Source organism: Rhineura floridana, chromosome 22, assembly GCF_030035675.1.
Source record: "Rhineura floridana isolate rRhiFlo1 chromosome 22, rRhiFlo1.hap2, whole genome shotgun sequence".
Classification (NCBI taxonomy): Eukaryota; Metazoa; Chordata; class Lepidosauria; order Squamata; family Rhineuridae; genus Rhineura; species Rhineura floridana.
The window spans coordinates 4,121,470-4,144,313 of NC_084501.1; the positions used below are offsets into that span (position 1 = coordinate 4,121,470).

A 22,844-nucleotide genomic window follows, 5' to 3' on the forward strand; every position below is an offset into this window, starting at 1 on the left:
CTTCTCTTCTCCTAAAGATACAGGATCAGTCTCAGGCCCTGAGCCTGGCAAGCCTAAACATGACAGAAATACATAAAATTATGCATGGTATGGAGAAAGTGGATATAAAAAGTTTTTCTCCCTCATAACACTAGAACTTGGGGACATCCAATGAAGCTGAATGTTGGAAGATTCAGGACAGACAAAAGGAAGTCCTTTTTCATGCAGCGCACATGGAATTTGCTCCCACAGGACACAATGATGGCTTTAAAAGAGAATTAGACAAATTCATGGCGGATAAGGCTACGAGTACGAGGCTCTACCTCCACCCTTGGAGGCAGCATGCCTTGGAATACTGGGAACGGCAGGTGGGGAGAGTGCCGGTATCTGGCTAGCCACTGTGAGAACAGGCTCACTCCTCAGGCCATGTCCTCATTGCCTGATAAGCTTCCAAACCACCCCCAAGCTATCCTAGGAACACCATCTGAAAGCCAGAATGGGGAACCTACATCCCTTCAGATGTTGTTGGACTCCCAACACCCATCACCCTTGACCACTGGGCACGCTGGCTGAGAATAACAGGAGTTAAGAGGGGTCCCAAAACATCTGGAGGTCCAAAGATTTCTCTACCCCTGATTTTACAGCTGTTGGGCACAAAATACAGCATAGAAATCCCTCGATTCTGAATCATAAGCAAAGCAAGATCCACCAAGAAAAGGGTCAAATAAATAATAAAAACTTTAATTAATTACACTTCATAGACTTATTACAGTGGAAAATTGAAACCTGGTTTAATATATACAAGTACATTCAAACTCTGTATCGAAACGGCAGGCACAGATATCATAGATTGCTTGGAATTTATTCCCATTTAGAGAAGACAGGCGAATCCTCACTTCATGTGGTTGCCGGAGGTGTCCTGTTGGCCCTATGCACCCTGCATCCTCCCCCAACCTACCCCCATGCTCAAAACATACTTGTGTCTGTTTTTAATAGAAGTCAGGAACTACCACTTCCTCAGATCCATTCAATGGAGCTCCCTACAGATTTTCTGTGTTCTAAAGACTGGAAACAAAGAAACAAATATTCAGAGTATCATTGCACTTTAGAAAAAACGAAGTCAAGGTAAAGATTGGAATGAGATTTCAGCCCACTGGTTTAATGATCCAAAGTGTTTATCTGTACTGGGGATAGCAGAAGATGTGCACAGTACCTCACCAGGGGGGAAAATGCCACGAACTGCTCATGATTTAACCAGTATGAGGAAGCAGCTACTCTATATACAATCCACTGATAAGGCTCCAAGCATTTTCATAGAAGGTGGCGGTATATCTGTTGAACTGACATACCACTGCAGCAGCTTTTCAAAAGGGGGGGGATTAATCCATCCAACTCTCCCAATATTATTATAAGCTTACTTTGCCACCTTACCTTGGAGCAAAAGTGGCTAGCTTCTTTTTGGCCCTCTGGGAGGCCGCATACCAGTGTGGGGTGACACCCCACACTGTCGCATACACACTCTTGCCTGCAAGCAGATGGGACACACACACAAACCTCTCCATCCATCCCAGCATCCCATTTCCTTTATACATTTTTGCCAACATTGAGGGGTGTCTTGGGGGGGCAGAAAAATTGCTTGGGGCACCAAATCAGACCCCTGGAGCAGGGGTTGGTCACCCTTCCTTAGAGAAAGGTATTAGCCACCACTATGTAAGCACCTCCAAAAAAACCAACCACCTCCCATCAAAGACCAGGCTAATATAAAATACAATGAAGAATGTTTGTGAAACTTAAAAATATGGAGGGAAGGTGGCTCAACCTGACAGTGTATGAATTTGAAAAAGAAAGTTGTTTTGACTGTGCCTCGGACACAGGGGAAGCCAAAAGGAGGGCCCACTTGGCAAAAATCAAATTCAAACCAATTCCAGGCACCATGGGGGCATTCTGCACACAGTCTACATGACTCCCAGACAGCCAAAATATGAGCCTGGTTAGGCTCCCAGTGCATTTGCTTAAATGTGAAATAACCATGTGGTATGAGGATTCCAAGGTCACATAATTTCCTTTGCCTAATAAAAGCCCTGGGGGGAAATAACACCTGTCCACGCAAACAGATGCCCATGCCACAGGCAAAGGCCTAGTTCTAGTAGATTGAGCAGGAAACCTTATCTGGACTGGACCACTTCAGATTCAGATGGTGGCTCACATGAAGGAATTCTCCATTAAAACAAACAAAACAGCCACTGGCAGAGAAAACTAGCCCATCCTGGAGAAGATACAGCTAGCAAACTAGCTTTCTATGAACAGGGTCGTGTAGAGTTTTAATACAGAAGAACACGCCCGCCTGCTCTGTTACATGTGTCTTATCACTGCAGTGAGAACCAATCTGGGTACACAGATTACAAAACCTTGGGTTGATAGGTCCAAGGTGGCTTCAATTTAGGGCTGCTTTTGGGCAGGTTTGGTATATTTTACCCCACTACACATAGGTGCAAGGGGAAGAGTTTTGTTTCTCTAGCTTTACTCCTTCCCATCGCTTTTCTGGAACAGCCCCCGCCCTGCCATAGCTTGGGGTAAGTTCAGCTTCAAGGGAGCAGGAAAGGCATCAGAAGAGGGTCTGGGGGACAGACTGGCCCACATATTCTGCTTCCAAAGGCCGCCACACGCCAAAACAAGTGTCGCAGTACCATGTTTCTGCAGAAGGTGTACTTGGAGAAGATTCTTTGAACAGTAGCCCCTCGCTCGATTCCTGATGATGACACTTGAGTTAACTCTAATCTATTTTTTTTAAATGCTTGCTGCAAAGAAGAGATCCAAAGTGCAGAGAACATCACCTCCTCAGTATTGCTTTCAAAGATGTCCCTACCCCACACACTTCATTTTAAAACAAGTGATTTTACGTCCATCTTATTAATGCAACCTCCACTCCCCAAATTGCAGCCTTTCACATATTAACATGGGTACACAAGCACTGTGGACAGAGAGGAGCAAGGTTTAAAAAAAGTTAAGTATCAGTTCTGGAGTTGCAACAGAAAAGATGAAGGCCCAGAAAAAAAAAATCCCCCCATTTTTTCCAGGTCTTCATATTTCTAGACAGCAGCAAGAGAGGAGGATGAAGTGGATAGATGCCCATCACCTGAAAGGGTTGGATCGCATGACCCAGTTTTGCTCATCCTCTTACAAGGCCCTTGGCAGAGAGCTCTTGGGTAGAAAACAGGAACCCAAACCAACTTTGGCCAAGGTAGAGCCAGGTCTGTCAAGGGCTGCAGTCTCAACTGGCTGCCCTGACCAAGCAAAATGTGAAGTTCTTTCTTCCACCCACGCCCCAAACAGTAGAAGATTCCGTGCACCTTCTCAGCAGCCTGCCCTACACATTAGAAAACATCCATTCAATGATTGAGACAGTTGTCATACTTGTACAAAGATGAAAAGTATTATACACGTCTTGTCAGCAAAATTAATTTCTGCCTTTCAGATGAATCCGAAAGGTAGAGAATCAGATTTCATGGTGCTTAAAAGGGGAAAAAAATCAAGGGGAGGCTTTTAGGATAGGGAACTTTTTAAAAACCACTTACATTTACAAAGGCCACAAAATGAAGGGTGCATCCTCCCCTAGAAAGGATTTTAATCCCAGAAGATGCACGCACGGACACACAGAGTACAGCTGTGCACCTCTGCTGCTGCAGACTAAGAAGGAGCATCATTTAAAATCACTTTTGACATGAGGAAATGCAGGGGGGTTGGGTGGGGAACCAGGCTAGTGGAGAATTGGCAAGATAGTTTCCAAGGATATACAAAATAAGGAAATATTTATATATACAGATCTTGTCAAGACGTCAAAGCAGTCTCTCTTAAAAATAACTCCTGGCTTTTGGCATGTCCCCCCGCCTCTCAAATCTTCAATCTGTAGACGTTTTAGAGGGGCATTTTTGCTAATGTCTTCTTTCCAAGCGGTGTGCGCTGCTGAAAGTGGCTGGTTCTCTACCAATGGGTGGTGGGTGGGTGAAGAATGAATTACATGAGGATAGCCTCCCAGGGTGGGAATTTAGCAAAATAAAGAAAAGAATACAAATGCACTTTGAAAAGAAAATGTGGCTTTGCTTCAATCGTTAAGGTGTGTTTCTTTTTAATTCAAAAAGGAAAGGGGGAAAAAGATGCCCCTGGGTTCCTTCACATATGAGCAAGGGTTTTTTTTACAGTAGATGCTTCCTCTACAGAATGTTGCAGTCGATCCAAAGGGGTGGACAAATACTGGGGAAGGGGACTTTAAAAAAATACAGCCGCTTGCATTTAGCCCTCCACTAACAAATACTTGTTAGAAAGCTCTCCGGGCACCGTGCTCACTTTTTGGTGAATTTTCAACTTTGCCAACGGTCCAAGAGGTTCCAGCCAAGTCCGACTCGCCTTTCTCCAGTTTTGCTACCAGTGCCTGGAGTCCACTAGCTCTGGACGGAGGCTGAGTTTCTTCAGCGTCTCATAGCCCACCACAATGACAATGGTGGAAGGGGTGGCTGAGATGATGCGGGCAGAGAGGCCTTTTGTCAGGCCCCAGGGCCCTTCCTCCGCTATCAGCTGCTTGAACGTGAGAATAATGGAACTTTTGCCTTCCACCTGCGGGGGGGAAAAGAAGAGTCACAAAGTCAGAGGGCCACACAGAAGCAACACAGGAGAAGTGTCAGAAGGACAAAAAAATGTGGACCAACCACACACACAACATCAAAACAAACAAATTCTATGCTAAAAAAGCCCCAAATTCTAAGACCCAAATTGGTTCCACAAATGACAGAATTATGCCCGATTCATTACTTATTTTAGAGCAAGACTGCAAGCACCCAAGGTAGTATATAACTACTTCAGAATCCTCAGCTATAAAGCTTTTAAGATCCTGGACTAGGGGCCCCTCAAGGTGGCGGGCCTTCGTAACTTGCCTAGATGTGTGGCTGCCCGGATACAGCCTCGCCAGCCACGAAAGGGCCTCGGCCTACCTCCGGCATCATGTTTGTTCATTTATTGCAGTTGTACACTGACCTCCCAAGGCACCAACACTGGTTTACAATTCTAAAATACTAAAACAAATACATGGTATAAAATATAAAGATGGCCCTCTGATTGGAGCAGGCTCTGGTCTTGAGTTTCAGAGGCACTCCATATCCATCAGGAATGCAGGGCAACAGGAAGGATGGCTCTCCATCGCTCTGCCCAGCTCAGGAGCCTGTCCTCCTCACAGAGGGCAAATCAGAGGAGCCCCAGGGCTCCTCCAGAGCTAGATAGTGAGATTTTACTTGCTCTAGACTGGGCTGCACCCACCCTGGGGCTGGGGAAGCGTATGAAGATCTTGGGGGGAGGGGGGCATTCTTTAAAAAATATGTACAATTTAAGTAACATTTGGGTACATTTTATTTTTGAAATCATAAGTGCTTTGATTAATTTTTATTATTGAGTCCACTGTTTTATAATTAAAGGTCACAATATTTCAATCCTTTTGAAAATCAAAATCAAATAATTAGGGCAGCCAAATTTGAAGGGAGGGGGGCGTTGCATTTTTATATTAGCTAAAGGTGGGTATGGGTTAAAAGAAGGTTGGGAAAGACTGCACTAGAGGCTGATGACTGGGACCAGTTGATGGAGTCAGATTTCACCAGTGCCTCAACATCTTGCCAAGTGCTGAAATTCAACTTTAACCCGTGGAACCAGAATACCCGAAGCTCAAAGGGCATCTAGTCCAACCCCAAGACTACAGCATCTCTCACAGAAGCCCATCCAGCCTCCACTTACATATTTCCAAGCAAAAAAAGCCCAGCAGGGAACACCTACTCTGAGCCCCTGCTAGTATGCCAAGATAATCATTTGAAGTGAGGCAAGCAGGCAGCTACTGCAGGAGGCAGGCCTTCTGGTTGTGGTGCCCTATTTATGGACTTCTCTGCTAGGAAGTCTTGCTCAGTGCCTGCTCTGGTCGCCTTTTCAGTGCCAGGGGAAGGCCTTTTTATTTTCTCCGTCTTCAATGGAAATTGCTTTAATGCCATCACTTTATTTGCTGTCATGATTGTGTTATTGTTTTTAGTACTATTGTTTTAGTCAGTCCAGCCTGGAAATTATATATTTTGGAAAGTAGTTGTGTCCTGTCTGTTCTCTATGCATTCAAGATATCGCCACTAAATTTGGCATGATAGTTGGTGAGATCAAGGAGGTGTTTTGGTCTATGTTTGGATAAGACTGGACACCATTTTCAATCAAATTATTGCACTGATTTTAACCACATTTGGCAGGACTGCATATCACCTTATCCAACAGTATTAGAATGAAAACACATCTTTTTCATTAAGAAAATGAAAACTTAATCTTTTCTTTTGTTTCTTAGAATTCCCAAGCAACACCAAGTACTATTTGTTTGTGTTTTATATTGAAGACTGCGATACAAATTTAGATGAATAAATCCCCACAGTGACACTGTGCTTCTGAGGTGTTCAGAAGTGCAGTGTGGCTATGGAGAGGAGCCCACTTCCATCTCAGGATGGGGGCCAGGGTTCACCATTCTCCAAGGGGCGGGGATGATGACCATTGAACTTACTGGAAGCAGCCTCTTAAATTTCACCCACCAAAATCTCAGGGCTAGTTCTCATTGAGGTGGCAAGTGTCTGTCTGGGACATACCACTTCAGACTGCAGGGGTGTGTGTGTGGCGGAGGGGCTCTCACATGATGTTAGAATCATCTTCCATTTCAGAAAAAAACAACCCCTGCCACGAGAAAACTAGCATGCCAAGCAGATGTCTACTTCCCCTCACTTCATCATGCTGGCTTTCTGTGTCCAGAGATTTTTTTTTTAATGGAATATTTCATCTTGAATGGTTCCGACATGCAATCTGACATGGGTTGGCACCAGAATGAGAACCAGTCCACGACTCCAGTAGTTCCCAAACCTTTTTCGCCCCCTTGGACCATTTGAAAATTGCCAAGGGTCTTGGTGGACCACAAAATGATACTTCTGCTTGTTGCAGCAATTGTGCTGTGCTTGATTATTTTAACATATTACAATTTGCATTCTACAGAATTCAAACTGTCATGCAGTAATATACAATGCAAGAAACAAACTCAGCAACAAAAATCCACTTAAAAATCAATATAAATATTAACGTGGACATGTCGTGTACCACCTGAGTGAAGCTCATGGACCACTGGTGGTCCATGAGCCACAGTCTGGGAATCCCTGCTCCATTAATACCAGTTCTTACTGATGTGATTGTTGTTTCTATTGTAATTACTGTGTTTTAGCCTGTATCCTGCCTTGTGATTTTAGATGAAAATGCGCTTTATAAATATTAATAAATTTTGTTTTAGTTGGAGATGAACGCCACGGGGTTAAGGCAAAGACAAGCCCAGGTTCTGAGCGAGGATTTGAAAATGAGAGCTTGGCACCTTTGCAGGAGAGAGTTCCAGGAAGAAGGGATAGCAAGGAAGGATGGGCAGAGTCATCTGGGGGAATGCAAGAGTCCTGCTCAATCTTCCTTTGATCTCTGTCTTTTGCACTCCCCAAATCTCGCTGCCTTTCTGCCCTCACACGGCCCAAGCCTCCGTCTTCTGCATCCCAAGCATTCCCCCGTTGCATCCTGGCCTCCGCTGCAGCCCTGATGACCCTCCTCATATGGCAACTTCCCACATTATGTCTATTTCTATCTCTATTAAAGCAACAAACTAAGCACAAGCTATTCGTACAGGCAACTTCTGTTTGGGCAGCCTGTGCATAGCTTTGCAACAACAGCTTATCATCTTGCTATTCTACAACATGGCATTTGGTGTTTCAAGCCACAAAGCCAATTTACTTGCTTGTCCACCATTTTGTCACATGGATAAATACAATTTACTCTTAATTTATCTTGAAGTCTGTTGGTCTTTTGCCAATTCTTCCAAGTAAGCATTTTGTCACAGGCATGCTGCAACAATCTCCAAATTAAAGCATCGGGGGCAGGGGCGGAGAACACACTGGAAGTTTGCTAATGCATGTAAACAGGTACACAGGCAAGCCTCGAAACAGGGCATGAGAAAAAGATTTTAATGGCTCATATGAAGCTGCTTTACCCTGAGCCAGTGCGTTGGTTCATCTAGCCCAGGGGTGGGCAACCTTTGGCCCTCCAGATGTTGCTGAACTACAACTCCCATCAGCCCAGCAAGTGTGGCCAATGGACAAGTAGGATGAGAGTTGTACTTCAGCAACATCTGGAGGGTCAAAGGTTGCCCACACCTGGGCTAGCCCAATGCTATCAACTCTACACAGTACTATCTCCTTCAGCCCAGTACTACCAACTGGCAAAGCTAAGTTCTCAGGCAAGGAGAGGCCTTTCCAAATCCTGCTATATAGGGCCCCATCATAGGGCAGGTTAGGTTCCAGACCCCCGCCGAAAAGCGAATCAGCTGTAGCGTGGAGGTCTGGAACCTAACCTGCTGATCGCACCAGAGGAGATCAGATTTTCCCCTCCTCGGGCGCGATCAGCTGGAGTGTGGGGAGCTCCAGCCCCCCCTCCAGCTGATCGCCCCGCTAGTGCCGTATTAGCAGAATGCCGAGAAGAGGGGCCCTACTGTACCTGGAATCATTTTGCTATTTTAAATTAGAGTTCATTTTTTAATTATATCTGTCTATAATTTATTTATTTATGTATTATATGCTTTTAACTTTGGTAGGTTTTAATTGCAACTGTTTTTTATCTGGAAGCTGCCGTGAGTTCCAATTTGGAAAAACGGCGGGGTATAAATAAAGTTAATAATAATAATAATTTTAACGAGATTCTGGGTACTGAACCTGGGATCTTTTGCATGCAAAGCGCGTGCTCTGCCATTGATCTGGTTCTTCCAACACCAAAAAATTGGGGGGGGGGGAGATGTACGGCAAGGGCATGAAGAGCACAAAGCAAAGGAACCAAGTTTGTTCGTGGTAGGTGGAGATAGTAAACTCGGCTATGGTCCATGAAAGTTATATGCAAACACAGATCGATATCCCACAGATGGGTCTCCAGCCAGTCTGTGACAGTTATCACAAATAGCTCACTCTTGAGGCAAGCGACCCATCCAGCGGAGGAGGCTTTTACCTGCACACGAGCCCGGATGACATCCATGGGGTTGGTGAGAGTGGAAGCTGTTGCAGCAGCCATTGGCCCAGATATGGCCTGGAGAAGCAGGTGTGGGCAATCCTTGGGCGTCAGGCTGGAAAGCTGTTCTGGAAACAGGAGCAAGAGCCAGGTTATGTACACCAATCTAGAGGTGTGTTTTTCATGCCTCCATGGTCTGAGGCAGTCTACTTGACTGTGCTGCTGCTAGACACAGAGCACGGGGGAGGGCTACAGCCTTCTGGCTCTACCCGGGAGCACTGGTGGCTACTGTGGGAAATTAAATGCTGGACTGGATGGAGAACTCGGATCCAGCAGGGATGTTCTCAAGTAACAACATTTTAAATTATTGGCACTTTGCCCTACGTTTTACTTCCAAGCCATTCAAGGATAGTAAAACAATGTCTTTACTAGGACCAGTTTAAAAATATTGCCCTCAGAGGAACAGGCACACTTTCAAGTGCACCAATTGTTTCTTCTCAGTTGGGATGCTATCAAGGAGCGGCCATTGTTTTATGCCAGCATGCTTTGCTGCCGTTTGAGACTTTTATGCCCCAGGTGTCACCTAACCGAGTTAGTTTGCAAAACACTTCTTCTGTTCCATTTCAAGACTGTCACAACTTGCAGATGAGGCTACCACCATGCCAATCATTACCTTTTTCTCTACCCTCTCTTTTGTTATAGGGGAAGGGGGTTCTGCCATAATATCTGCCTTGCAGAAGAGCTCTGGTGAACCTGAAAGCTTGCATAATACTTTAATTCTTTGCCTTGTGCTAATCAAGGAAGCATCTTACTCACAATATGGTTTATAAATAGGCTTTTAAAAAAATAAAAGAAATTATACCTAGACTTTACACCAGCCTGGTCCCAAAGGTGGTTCACAGAAATGTAAAAAGCCATAGAAAAAAATTGCAGGGTTTTTTTTTTGGGGGGGGGGGGCACAGAAATTTGTGATACTTGTTTGGCACCTTCTACAGTTCGAAAGTGACTTTGTTACTTTAGAAACATAAAATGCATTATGTATAATTTGGTTTGCCATTACATTTGTTCTATTAATAGTGCAGCATATTTAGACAATAATTACAAACTGAATTTACCTTTTTAAAATTTTTAGTTGCAAATGAAGTTATAAACTGCTGAATGGTAAGGAACCTAGCATCTCTTTCATTTTGCCAATTTATGAGGAGCAGGCAAAAAAAACACACAGAAGAAACCATCAACTTCATAAGAAAAAAGAGAAAATTATTATGTATTCTGGAAATTATTACATCTCCTCTAGTCCTCCAAAGTGTCTAGCGGACATAAAGAACTCATTTCCGCAAGAAGATCTGAGAAAAAGAGGTGAGAAAAGCAAGACTCATCCAATATTACATGAATTTTAACCTGTCTTTTTTTCTGAGCTATCGCTATCAATGTGTATTTCTTCATATTGGCCATCATACCCTACTTCCAAAAACTGAAGGTTTGCCTGGATTGAAGCAAGTTTCTATATCCTTTCACGCTTCGCAGTCCAACATTTTTCAGGGGGGAAAACACAAACACTTTGAAAAAAATAGGAAAAACTGTCCTCCCCTGGATTTTTCTGTATTGTGCTCCTAGGCTTTCATATTTCTAGTGCCTCACACTAATTTGAAAATATTTTTAGGCCCAGCAAACAGGCTGGGAAGGGCCTGTGAGCTTCTAGGATATATAGAAAGTGGACAGCACCTGAGCCTACAACAAGCCTTTTAGGTTGAGACCTATCCCAGTCTGCGTTAGAATTGCTTAATATGTTTTTTAAATAATGTTTTTAACCCTTTTTTAAAGTTGCTTTTAAAAAAAATGTTTTTAACGCTGTTTTGTTTTTATTTTTATCATCATCATCATCTTTATTTATAAAAAGTAAAGGTGTCCCGGCACTTATAGTGCAAGTCGTTTCCGACTCTTAGGGTGACGTCTTGTGACGTTTACTAGGCAGACCGTATATATGGGGTGGGATTGCCAGTTCCTTCCCTGGCCTTTCTTTACCCCCCAGCGTATGCCGGGTACTCATTTTACCAACCACGGACGGATGTAAGGCTGAGTGGACCTCGACCCCTTTTACCGGAGATTCGACTTCCTCCTTCCATTGGAATCGAACTCCGGCCGTGAGCAGAGCTTCGGCTGCGTTACCGCCGCTTACCACTCTGCGCCACGGAGGGTCTTTATTTATACCCCACCCTTTTTCCAAACATGGAACTCAAGGCAGCTTAATTGTGTACACACAATTAAGAACATACAAAAATCTGCATTAAAATATAATTAAACTAATGAAATATTAAAACCATTTAACATCATTTAAAATACTGCAAACTCAGTTTAAGTGGCCATGCAGATAAAACAATGACAGTAAAGCACCCCCTTCAATGTATTTAATGTTTTTTAAGATCTGTTTTTATGATGTTTTTAGCACTTTGTTTGCCGCCCTGGGCTCCTGCTGGGAGGAAGGGTGGGATACAAATTAAATAATAAATGAATAAATAATAAAATAAGTAACCCTGGCATATTTTACTCCATTGTGAATCTGGAAGTTCAGTCTCCTGACACCGAATGTAACATACAGGACCACTTTTTGCACCAGCTTCCTTTGGACGTGGGGAATACATTGCTGCCCAATCACCTATGCTGAAATCCTGGCGTTGCCCACTATTTTCCGTACTCAGCTCTCACTTCTGCCCCAGAGGAGGGGGGGAAAATAGATTGGTGTGTGTGCAGAAGGAACCAAAGTCAAACAGACATAAATTACAGTAGGGCCCCGCTTTACGGTGTTCCGTTTTCCGGCATTCCACTGATGCGGCAGCTTTCAATTAGGGGAAATTCCCTGTTTTAAAGCCGATTTTACACTTTTGTGTCATTTTTGCGCAACGCGACCCATTAAAGTCAATGGGTCCCGCTTTACAGCGATTTCCCCTTTACGGCGGGGGCCTGGTCCCTAACCCGCCATATAAGCGGGGCCCTACTGTACATCTATGGTTGAGACACAGAAATGTTAGGGTATCAATTTTTTAAAAGCGGAGGGGGGAAGATGGAGGGCAGGGGGAGTGAAGGAATTGGCTGACTCACGCCTAGAGGGACACAAGAAGCTGCCTTATAGCGAGTCAGACAACTGCTCCGCCTAGCTTAGTACCGTCTACACTGACTGGGAGCGAGCCCAGAGTTCCAGAATGGGTTCTCTCCCAACGGCATCTTGAGATGTCTTCAGGGACTGATCCTGGGACCTTCTGCATGCAAGACAGATGCTCTGCCACTGAGCGATGCCCTTCCCCAAAGCTTGTACGGGAAGTATCCTGGAGGGGGGCAAATAGGGTTTGGAGGGGGCAATACCTTCTCTGCACTACATTGCGAGGGGGGGAAGGACATATTTTCCCTTACCCATTCCCCTCACACTCATATAGCAATTAAACACTCAAGTTTGGGGTTGGCAGCTACGACTGCACCTGATCCCTCTAGTGTTGTATAAAGCAGCCGTGAAGGGGTGTGTGTCCTTTCCTACTTTCTGAAACTCCATCACAAGAAGCCTCTTTGAAATTGGCAAAAGCTTTCAACAGGGAAGAAAACCCTCTTAATGAGTGAAGATACACCACAGGAGTTTGTTGCAGGTCCCACTTCTAAAACCAATGTTAACACCCCTTCCAAAAAAAGATTATAAAGCAAAGCTCAGCATTTAGAAGGGGTCAAAATCATTGCCTGATGAACTGAATGTCACTTAAAAGCTCCAGTGAACCACATACATTTTCAATCCTAAAAGAACAAGTTAGATGCTTGTCAAATGCATCTGGGGAGGGTGTTCAACAATCTCGGAACTGCTGCCGATGTCACCTTAGGAGGTGGATGGCAACCGGGAGCAGGGCCTCAGGGTGACTTTCTTAACATTTGGGCACATAGTGCTGGGATGGGTGAAAGAGAAGATTAGATCATCTGACTGAGAAAGGCTCATTCCATCTGCTCTGCTGAAAGACCAGCTCCATCAAGCACCTCCTGCCCCTGACCTGTCATAGAGACAGCTGGTCATTACACGAATTAATATTTCAGAACCGGTGCCTGAGTTTGCTTCCTTCCTCTTTCCTCTTTGTACCTTTCCCCTCGTGTGTTGGGTTTTTAAAGATTGCAAGCCTGCGGGCTCGGACTGTCATGTTTTAACTGACTGCACATAAGCCACTCTGGGAGCCGTTCTGGCTGAAGAGCAGGGCACAAATACTCTATATAAACAAACATCAGGACATAGAAGAGAATTCCAAATCGCTCCTTTGGTTTCTCCTCACCTGCATAGAAATGGTAGAAGGGCCACCAGACGGCACTGTTGGGAATGTAAGTGAGAAGGGACGCCACGTAACCCCTGTAGAACCCCCTCAGCCCGTCGGCCTTGAAGATCTGTGCGATGATGTCCCGAGTTTGGCCAAAGACTGGAAACCGTTTGCCTTTGTAGGCCTGCACTTTGAACCGGCCCATGGTCTCCCCTTTCCGCTGCATCATCAAATGCTGGGAGACCACATCTATGGGCACCGTGATGCTCTGGGCCACTAGGGAGGCTGAACCGCCAGCCACCAGCGACTTTATAGTGTTGCTGCTGGTGTAGTGGGAGACGTACTTGCGGGTCAGCTCATACGTCGTCACATAGCACTGGCCGGAGATCAGAGTGAAGGTGTTGACCAAGAAGCCCCGGTAGAGCCCGGCAGCCCCTTCCGCCCGCAGGATCTTCACAAACGCATCAAAGGTCCCGTTGTAGAGACTCTTCCCCTTCTGCACCTGCAGCCGTGTCCGGATAAGTGTGAAGGGGTACACGCTGACCCGGATCATCATGGTCATGCAGACGCCAAAGACGTAGAACTTCTTCTTATCCAGGTGCTCCCACTCGATGATCTGGATGTTGCGCTTGTCCTCCATGGCTGAGGCCTGCTGAGAAAAAGGCAGAACAGACACACCAGTCATTTCTAGACACACAGCTCTGTTGGGGTCCACGCTCCGTTGGCCAAACCTACCCAGAACATTTAATTTGCTTTAGAGCAGCTTTCACTACCGTGGTGCCCTCCAGTTGTTTTTAGCCCTGGTCAGCACAGCCATTTTGGACCACAATTATCGTAAGTCTCAGGCAGCAAACATCTGAAGGGCACCACACGGGTGAAGACTGCCTTTCAGATCTCTCAGACACACAGGATGCTTGTGCTCTGAGCCTAATACAATTCCAGCAGTCCGTGGAAAATAATTCCTCAGAATCTTAGCTCTCAAGAAAAACAAAGATTTTCAAGTAGGATTGCTGCTCAGTAAAAAGAAATCATTGCTAATTAATAATTATATGTTAATATGACACGCCTATATACATTTGTAAACAACAGCAGTTTTGACAAAGGGGCGCTCTTCCACTTTCAGATCATGCATTCACATGTCCCAGCAGGCAGTATCTTAGAAGAGGCATTCCCTCTCCTAAGAGAAGTGGGAATGACTCTAAGATGACATGTTTGCTCCTTTCACTTGTCTGAAAGACGTTAACATTTTAAAAGAAAATGCTACCCAACTGACAGCACATTTTTAGGCAAATTTGCTGATTAATCAGCTAAGCACTATGCAACCCAGTCTCCATCCTTTACAGTTAGCCATTTGTGCTGAAATCTTTTATAGCTCTCTTTCTCTCTCTCTGCTGTCTAAGATTTTCCGTGCACAGGGGTGGTGCCTTAGTAAATGGTGTGTACCTTGGGTATTTGTGCCTTTTCCTTTGATCAGAAGAAACACGAATTACACAAAGACTACCCTGCAAACTGGCTAAAGGTACATAAATGCCAGTTGCAGAATTATTTTTAAACATAGTCCTATGCTCTGTCTTCTCCAAAAAAGAGCAAAACTAGATAGTGGCCTTCTCTCAGAACCCTTCTTTTCTACTCCTTTAGAGCACCAACAAAAGTTGCAGGTGCAACAGAAACCGCACATATATAATAAATACAAGTTGCAGAACTTATTAAGCATAGTCCTGTGCTGAATATACAACCTTAAGCAGTTTCAAACTGCAACAGCGTTCTTGGAATTATTGTTTTCATTTTTTATTTACAAATGCCAAGAGGTTGCTAGATCTCAAGACTGAACAGAAACACACACACTGGCTCTGTCTTCTAAAAGGGCAAAATTAGATAAAGCAGCAGTTTGTCTTCTATCAGAACCATTCCTTCCGTTTCCACTTCAGAGCAACAGCTAAAGGTGCAACAGAAGAAGCCCTTGGAGTTCCCAGCACAGCCTCTCCAGGAAGCCTGCGCCTTTGCTGGGAAGAAAGTCAAAGTCTCCTTCCTGGCAGCTTTCCCAACAGTGGCCTGAAAGGAAACTGGGTGGGTCCATGTTCTGGTTTTACCTGTGTGGCTTTGAGAAGATCATTTTATTCTCTAGATCGGCCCTCGCCAACCTGGGCACCCTCCATTGTTTTGGACTACACTCCCATCGCAGTATAACTAAGTGATACTGTGGCTGATGGGAACTAGTCCAAAACATCTGGCAATGCAGTGGCTCCATTCTGATTTTGGTGCTTCTTTTGAAAAACGACCCTGGGAGACCACTCCTCTGCCTCAGGAAAGTTACACTGCAGGGTTCCACTGGGCTCTGTGGCTTGCCTGCTGCACGACAGGAAGCTCAAAGCATGGTTTGGCCTGATGTCTGAATTGAGCCACTCTCAAGCAACCCAGAATTTTGGAGGAAGAGATATCTAAGGAGAGGATAAATTGTAGCTTCTCAATAGTACCTTTTACTGCAGATTGAGTGCAGGAGGATTTGTGGGCAAAGAATCGATCCGTTCCCCATTCATGCTGAGTTCCTAGCTACTGCCAAGTGTTCGAAGTTCTTCCTTTCCACATACAAACCTTCTGCAAAATAAAGAGGACAGATTACATTTCATGGTAACTATTATGTACATAGGGGTGGGGACAGACCAGGAGGCAGGGAAGGGAGAACATGGCCACCAGCACCGCCAAAACCTCACCCAACTGTAGATAACACTCTCTCTGCCATCTAAGCCTTTGCAAAAGCAAAAAGCCAGTATTATAGGTTTTGCTCTACAATCCTGAGAACTAGAAACCCAGTTTAAATGACAGCTGAAATCTCTGAAGTCTGCAGAAGCAGCCCCATGCCATCTCAGCTGCACAGACCTAAGATATCCATGGAGACGTAGTGGGACTTTTTTGTGGAAGGGAAGGGGAAGCTTCTCACGTCACAATCCCCTTTGAATCTTCTTGTATCATTCACACTTCTGGAGGAAATGTGACATTTAATCACCTTTAGCTGTGTACATGGGAAGCAGCCTTCGGCCAAGCCAAATCAGTAGTCCATTTAGCTCAGTACCATCTATTCGCAGCAGCAGCAGCTCTCAAGGCTCAAGGTCCTCCTCAGCCCTGCTAACCAAGATCCCTCAACTGGAGATGCCGTGATTGAACCTGGGACCTCCTATGTGCAAAGCAAGTGCACTGCTACTGATTTATAAATAAATAAAATTGTTCCTTCCCAGAGAGCCCAATACATTATGAATGAGACAACTGGTCCACCTAGCCCAGAATTATCAGCAGCTTTCTAAGGTATCAGCCCTACTCCCCAAAATTGTTTAAATCAGTGACGTAACCTGAAAGCCTGTGCGTGCAGAACATCCACTATATCACAGAACGCCTCCAAGGCTTCTTCATTTAAAGGCAAAAAATATTTGCTCATCATCAGTTAAGAAAATATTACTCAATACAGATGGATAGCTCACATCTTATTTCCCCTTCACTGGATGTCTTCAAGCAGAGGCTGTGGATTTCCTGCTGTGAGCAGGGGGTTGGACTCGATGGCCTACAAGGCCCCTTCCAACTCTAGGATTCTATGATTCTAGTACACCTGCTTGACAGAAATGCCAAGTACACCAAACAGACCCTACTGAAAGCACGGGAAACAGCTAGAGTTAAAGAGAGAGACAGAAAACACTGAAGATTGGCAGAAGGACATTTCCTGTACAAAGATATCCTCTGGAGCTATGATCCAGATACTAAGGCTGGGTCTACACATGCAGCAGAATCAGGTGGTTGGAGTGGCATAGTTTGCTCTCCAGCTGGAACATACCACTTTTGAATGCTTCCCTATGTATTTTTGTTTGTTTGTTTAAAGCATTTTACCCCACTGTCCAGCAAAAAAAAAGCTTCTAGAGGAGCTCACAGAAGATCAATAAGAAAAGAGGCAGTCCCTTCCCACATGGCTACAATCTGAAAGACGTGATATAAAAGGAAAAGGGGATGGGAAGATGAGTACAAATTCAAGACACCATTTCTTAAAGTTACAAAGATTTCCCACGAGTTGGACTTGATGCACTTTGAGTCCCCTTCCAGTTTTGGAAAAATGGTGGGGTATAAATAAAGATAATAAAGATAATAAAGATAATAATAATAATAATAATAATAATATGCTTCTGTGACCAGCTTGAATGAAAACAGTGAGTACAGTAGGGCCCTGGTTTTCGGCGGCCCACTTTTCGGTGTTCCGCTAATACGGCGGCTTTCGACTAAGAGTAAGGCCCCACTCGTATGGTGCTTGTTCCGCTTTTACGGCATTTTTCGGGCATCAGGAGCCATTTTATTGACAGAGTTCCACTTTTTGGCGGGGGTCTGGAACGTAACCTGCCGTATGAGTGGGGCCCTACTGTAGTCAAATGGAATTGGCATCTCCGCAGCAGAGCTGACAGAGTAGGTCTGGTTTCCTATACCTCCCTCTACAGCAGTCAAATGAAACAGAAAATGCTCTCTGAAAATAGAAAATTAATCCACTAGGGAAAAAGGTTCCAGCCCAGCCTAGCCCTTTGCCTCCTCTGTTGGTCTTCCATTTTCAGGTGGTTTAATTATGACCCTCCCCACCTTCTACCACTTCGTTCTAATGCAGGTGAAGACCAGCCTAAATGTCATTTGAAGTGTGACAGACTTGCAAATAAGCCTTCAAGTTATTGACTCATTTTTTTTACTAACCTGCTCTTTCACAATAGGACATGTATGTTGCAGGCAGACAGACTAGCAAAACTTCTGGGCCCATAACTTGTGTCAATTCATTTTAAGTGAGCCCTGGCCCCTATGGAGATTACATTGGAGGACTGAGCAAAGCAGTTAACCAAGAAATTATTTATTTATTTATTTATTTATTTAATTACATTTCTAGACCGCCCTATAGCAGAAAGCTCTCAGGGCGGTGTACAACAAATAAAATCACAATTAAAATATGAGCAAGTGTGGAAAATATATATATATATATATAGTACAATTATAAAACATTAATAAAATTGCCATTGAGATTTATAAATTAAGATCATATTAAGTTTAGAATGTTAAATTTAAAATATTTAAAAATTTACAAAATTTAAAAAGCCTGGGCTTTATATTTTATTAAAATATATGATGCACACAAGGCCACAAAGATTAGTGACCCCGAGAGCAAAACATTTACTGGCTTATTCATTTGAAATGGTCAGAACCCTGCACAACTTCAGAAGCCCCCTTCTCTCACATCTTCCTACCCACCTTGTAAGATCCATCAGTGCAGCCTTGCTTTCGGTTGACAAAGCAGCTGCAACCTACTGCCCACCAGATTCACTAGGTGACCCCTTCTAATGTTATAAGGGAGAGACATTTCTTGCCATCCACGTTCCCCTCAGCTTGCTTGCTTATACAGCTGTCTACATTTACTATTTTTAAGAGAATGTTACATTTCATTTTTATTATGTTCTTTAGTTCATTCTAATTGGCTTCTGGAACTTAATTTCTTTATATGCTGCTTTGTATATTATGCATGTATTAAAAACAGGCTAAGAAATCTAGTACATTTTTTCTTTGAAGGAGGTGTTTCATTTCAGCATGTTAACAAAGCCCCAGTTATAACAAGCTGCTACTTTCTCTGAACGTGATTCTTTGGCCAATGAAGTTGGGGCTTTTGTGCTCTGGGAAAGAGAAAAGGACAAGAACAAGAGTCTGAAGCTTGCCCAGAACAGGGATGAACAAGAGTCCACCCCACTTGGCACAGTTCTCAAGAGGGACAGTAAGAGGTCAAACAAACTGGGAAGCCAACAGTCAGTGCTAATTTTAATTCTGAACTCATCTCTGCAAAGGCTAAAGGAATTTGGGATAGCCAAGTAGTTTAATGTTTAAGAAGTTTTTTGCCCAACAACACAAAACAAATTTCCTGGTGCTATCAGTAGCTGCAGCCTGTCTGTAGCGCACTTACTTCCTCCACCCCACAGTTCACAGTGAGGGGAAGCAAGTCCTACCGAAGAACAGGGCAGTCCTTTGCAAGCCTGCAGGTTAGCAAAGTATAAACGTGATTGCACAGAAAAAGTGAGAAGAAAACAGTTCTAGAATACAGTCTTGAGCTGCAGGACTAACGTCAAGCATATCACTTAAGTCAGAAATCAAAATGCCACAAGGCAGAAGGACAAATGAAACAAGATTCACAGAGCGCTTTGCAGAGTGCCACAGAAACATGAACCTGGCACGTTACTGCACAGGGAATTGTGGAAGTTGCATGAAGATAAATTTATGTAATCTGACCACTCAACTTCCGCACATCTTGAGACCCACCAAGACCAACACGGTCCTCCTGCCACATATTGTGGTTTGCCCAATGTTGTTGTTTACACACACACACACACATCGCTGATCACATCTGATGTCAGGCAGCAGAACTAGGAGAATGACGGAGGCTCCAATAGGTTACCATAAACAGCTGGAGGTCCGTGTCTGGCTTGACACATCCATTTGGCCTGGCCTGCTCGTGTTTTTAAGCGATGCTGCTTTTGCCACTTTATTTCTATGATCTAGAAACTTGGCTTATTAAGAAGAAAAAGGAAGCGTTCCCAGGGTGACAAACACCAAGATTTATCACCGTGCAGCAGACTAGCAGCCATGTGTTAAGTATAAGCCACAAAATGCTGGGGAAAATTCATGAATGACATATGTCAGTGTCTATGAGATGATCAATGTAGCACCGGCAGGTGTACATTTACCCACAGAGGACTTCTCTGCTGCCCAGAGTTCCCTTCTCTACCCTTCCCCCCAAAATTATGGTTGAAAGAACTACTCTATTATAGCCAACAGAATAGGTTGCAGTTTGAGTGTGTGGGGTGTGGGTGCGCCCACAACATTTTGTCTGTTTAAATTGGGCCCCAAAAGGTTGGCAACACCTTAACTCAGCCCCTAGTGCCTTCCGCCAAACAAGCCGTTTGCCCCCACACCCCACAGTTTGCGCACCTCCCGCTTTGCCCCCCAAATCTAAGCTGCCCCCCTCCAATCCTCCTTCCCACGCCCACTCTCCTAAGATTACTCTCCACCAAGTTTTCTTCTTATTTATTTTATTTTATTTATTATTCAATTTATATACCGCCCTTAGCGAAATAGCTCTCAGGGCGGTGAACAAACAAAATAAAATACAATATATCATAATAAAAATACAAAAACATATACAAACAAACAACGAAAAGCACAGCAAAAACAAAATAAATACTACAAAAATTAAAATACAGATTAAAAGATTTAAAAAGTTAAGAAGATTAAAATGCCTGGGAGCATAAAAAGGTCTTTACCTGGCGCCGAAAAGATGGAAGTGTAGGCGCCAGGCGTACCTCTTCGGGGAGGCTGTTCCACAACTCAGGGGCCACCACAGAAAAGGCCCTAGATCTCATAACCACCCTCCGGGCTTCCCGATGGGTTGGTACCCGGAGGAGGGCCTTAGATTCTGAACGAAGTGAACAGGTAGGTTCATAGCGAGAGAGGCGTTCCACAAGGTATTGAGGTCCCACGCCATGTAAGGCTTTATAGGTCAAAACCAGCACCTTGAATCTCGCCCGGAAGCAAATAGGAAGCCAGTGCAGACGCGCCAGGACAGGTGTTATATGCGAAGACCGACTGGTCCTCGTCAATAATCTGGCAGCTGCGTTCTGCACCAGCTGAAGCTTCCGAACTGTCTTCAAGGGCAGCCCTACGTAGAGCGCATTACAGTAATCCAATCTTGAAGTTACCAGAGCGTGGACAACGGAGGCGAGGTCGTCCCTGTCCAGATAGGGGCGTAGTTGGGCTACCAGACGAAGATGGTAAAACGCATTCCGTGCCACCGAGGCCACTTGGGCCTCGAGAGACAAGGAAGAGTCAAGAAGAACCCCCAAACTACGTACCTGTTCTTTCAGGGGGAGTGTAACCCCATCCAGAACAGGGTAAGCATCCACCCTTACTGCAGACGCTGCCCGGCACAAAAATTGGGGGTGGGGGTGGTGCAGGGAGAACCCAGTTCGGTGTGCCACGAGTAGTTTGCATAACCCCCAACATGTCACTAACTCCCTTTCCACGTCCTTTTCTTAGCACGCAAAACCTTACACCATTTCTTCTACGCAGTCAGACAGCCCCAAGAGTACTTTCAGCTCCTGCCCCTGTTCCCCAGTTAGACGCCCACCCCCACCCCCACCCCAGGCCTGCACCCCTCTTTGCCAGCGCTCATGGCGCCTCCACCGACGTGTGGGGGTCTCCCAGCGAGGCGCCCCCAGACTCTCCATCTCCCACTCTATATCCCCCCTCTTCTCTCCTTCCCTCCGAGCCCCGCGGGGTGTCCTGTTGGCAACACCACCCTCCCCACGACAGGCGCCTGCCCGCTCCCCCAGAGCGTCACCTCCGCCCTATGGAGTGCGTTGGCCCTTAACGTGACCTCTGCCCGCCCGCACGAGCCCGTCCCCGTTTAAATTAGCCCCTTCACACGAGCATGACACGGAGGGCCCTCTCCCCACTTCAACCGCCCCCTCCTCTCTAAATGCCAGCTCCTCCGCCCACCCCACGAGCTTCTCCCCGCTAACCTGCCTCCACGTGGGAGGGACAGCCGTTGCCCCCTCCCCACACGAGCGCCTTCCCCTTGGGGGGGGAGTGCTTTGGCCCCTCCCCCTTCCACAGGCTCCACCCCCACGCCCTTCACTCACCTCCTGGCGGCGGTTGGGCGTCCCCGTCCCTCGAGGCCCCGGTCTCTTCCGGGGCCCCGGCCCCAGCGCGCCTCGGCCCGGTTCTCTCTCCCTGCCTTCCCCTCACAGCATCCGGGAGAAGCCCTCAGTCAAGGGGCGGGGCCTTTAGGCCCCCCGGCCCAGCCAATCACCAAGCGGCAATCCTCCCCCCTCCCCGCGCGGGCTCCCGCCTCCATCTTACCAGTCACAAAGATGGAAGGGGACCGTGAGCTTATGGAGACGGAAAGAAGGGGCATAGAGGCTCTAGATGCTAGAGGGGTACTTCCGGTGAAAGATAACGAGGGTTTAATAGTTATCATCAACTTGTAACTTGTAGAGACTCGCAGAGGATCCCGACTTCCGGGTTTCTTTAGATACTATTTCCTCCGCTGCGAGGGCAATAACCAAGGCTGTATTTGGTCAAATAAAATTTCACAAAATACTATGTAAACCCTTTACGCCAGTGTTAAATACAAGATAAAGTCTCTCCCTATGTGGCTTAGATTAACGGAAGGTGAAGAAATGTCTCTGAGAATATTCACAGCCTGTGTAAATATCATGCTAGATAAACTTGATCTTCCATGCTTTTACCCTAAAGAGGCGATTTTGTCGTGATTTTGACTAAATCAAACTTGTCGTAGTCTTGTAAGAGATCAGTGGGGATGGAAAGATCTGCCAATTGCGGTTTTCTCCGTTTCTCATTTTTCCAGTGTTAAATTCAGTTCTCCACATTTCTACAGCAATCTGCAATATATTTTTTTTTAATCATGAAAATTCTCCACCATTTTAGTGCGAATTT

At 45.2% G+C, this 22,844-nt stretch overlaps 1 protein-coding gene across 5 annotated transcripts; it reads right to left on the bottom strand.

Annotated features, from left to right (window-relative positions):
* Positions 1–704: 704 nt before the first annotated feature.
* On the bottom strand, positions 705–22,330 carry SLC25A44 (solute carrier family 25 member 44). 5 transcript variants are annotated; one of them, XM_061606298.1, is made up of 5 exons: positions 22,248–22,330; positions 15,812–15,932; positions 13,356–13,989; positions 9,058–9,185; positions 705–4,590 (listed from the first exon to the last, which is right to left on the bottom strand). In XM_061606298.1, exons 3-5 carry the CDS (start codon positions 13,975–13,977, stop codon positions 4,399–4,401), a joined length of 942 nt encoding a protein of 313 aa, XP_061462282.1. In that variant the 5' UTR covers positions 13,978–13,989; positions 15,812–15,932; positions 22,248–22,330; the 3' UTR covers positions 705–4,398. The 5 variants fall into 5 exon arrangements, with proteins under 5 accessions (XP_061462282.1, XP_061462285.1, XP_061462284.1 ...); XM_061606301.1 differs by lacking the exon at positions 22,248–22,330 and adding an exon at positions 22,028–22,237 and having other exon boundaries at positions 9,058–9,180; XM_061606300.1 differs by lacking the exon at positions 22,248–22,330 and adding an exon at positions 22,028–22,236 and having other exon boundaries at positions 13,356–13,986.
* Positions 22,331–22,844: the final 514 nt, after the last annotated feature.

What these genes read in the sequence shown, in the direction of transcription:
- SLC25A44 (XM_061606298.1), bottom strand. Translation starts at nt 13,977, where the DNA reads ATGGAGGACAAGCGCAACATCCAGATCATCGAGTGGGAGCACCTGGAT. An exon ending in CTTCTACCATTTCTATGCAG is followed by an intron (nt 9,186 to 13,355) that starts GTGAGGAGAAAC and finishes TCCTGTTTCCAG; the next exon opens with AACAGCTTTCCAGCCTGACG. An exon ending in TCATCCGGGCTCGTGTGCAG is followed by an intron (nt 4,591 to 9,057) that starts GTAAAAGCCTCC and finishes TCCCCCCCGCAG; the next exon opens with GTGGAAGGCAAAAGTTCCAT.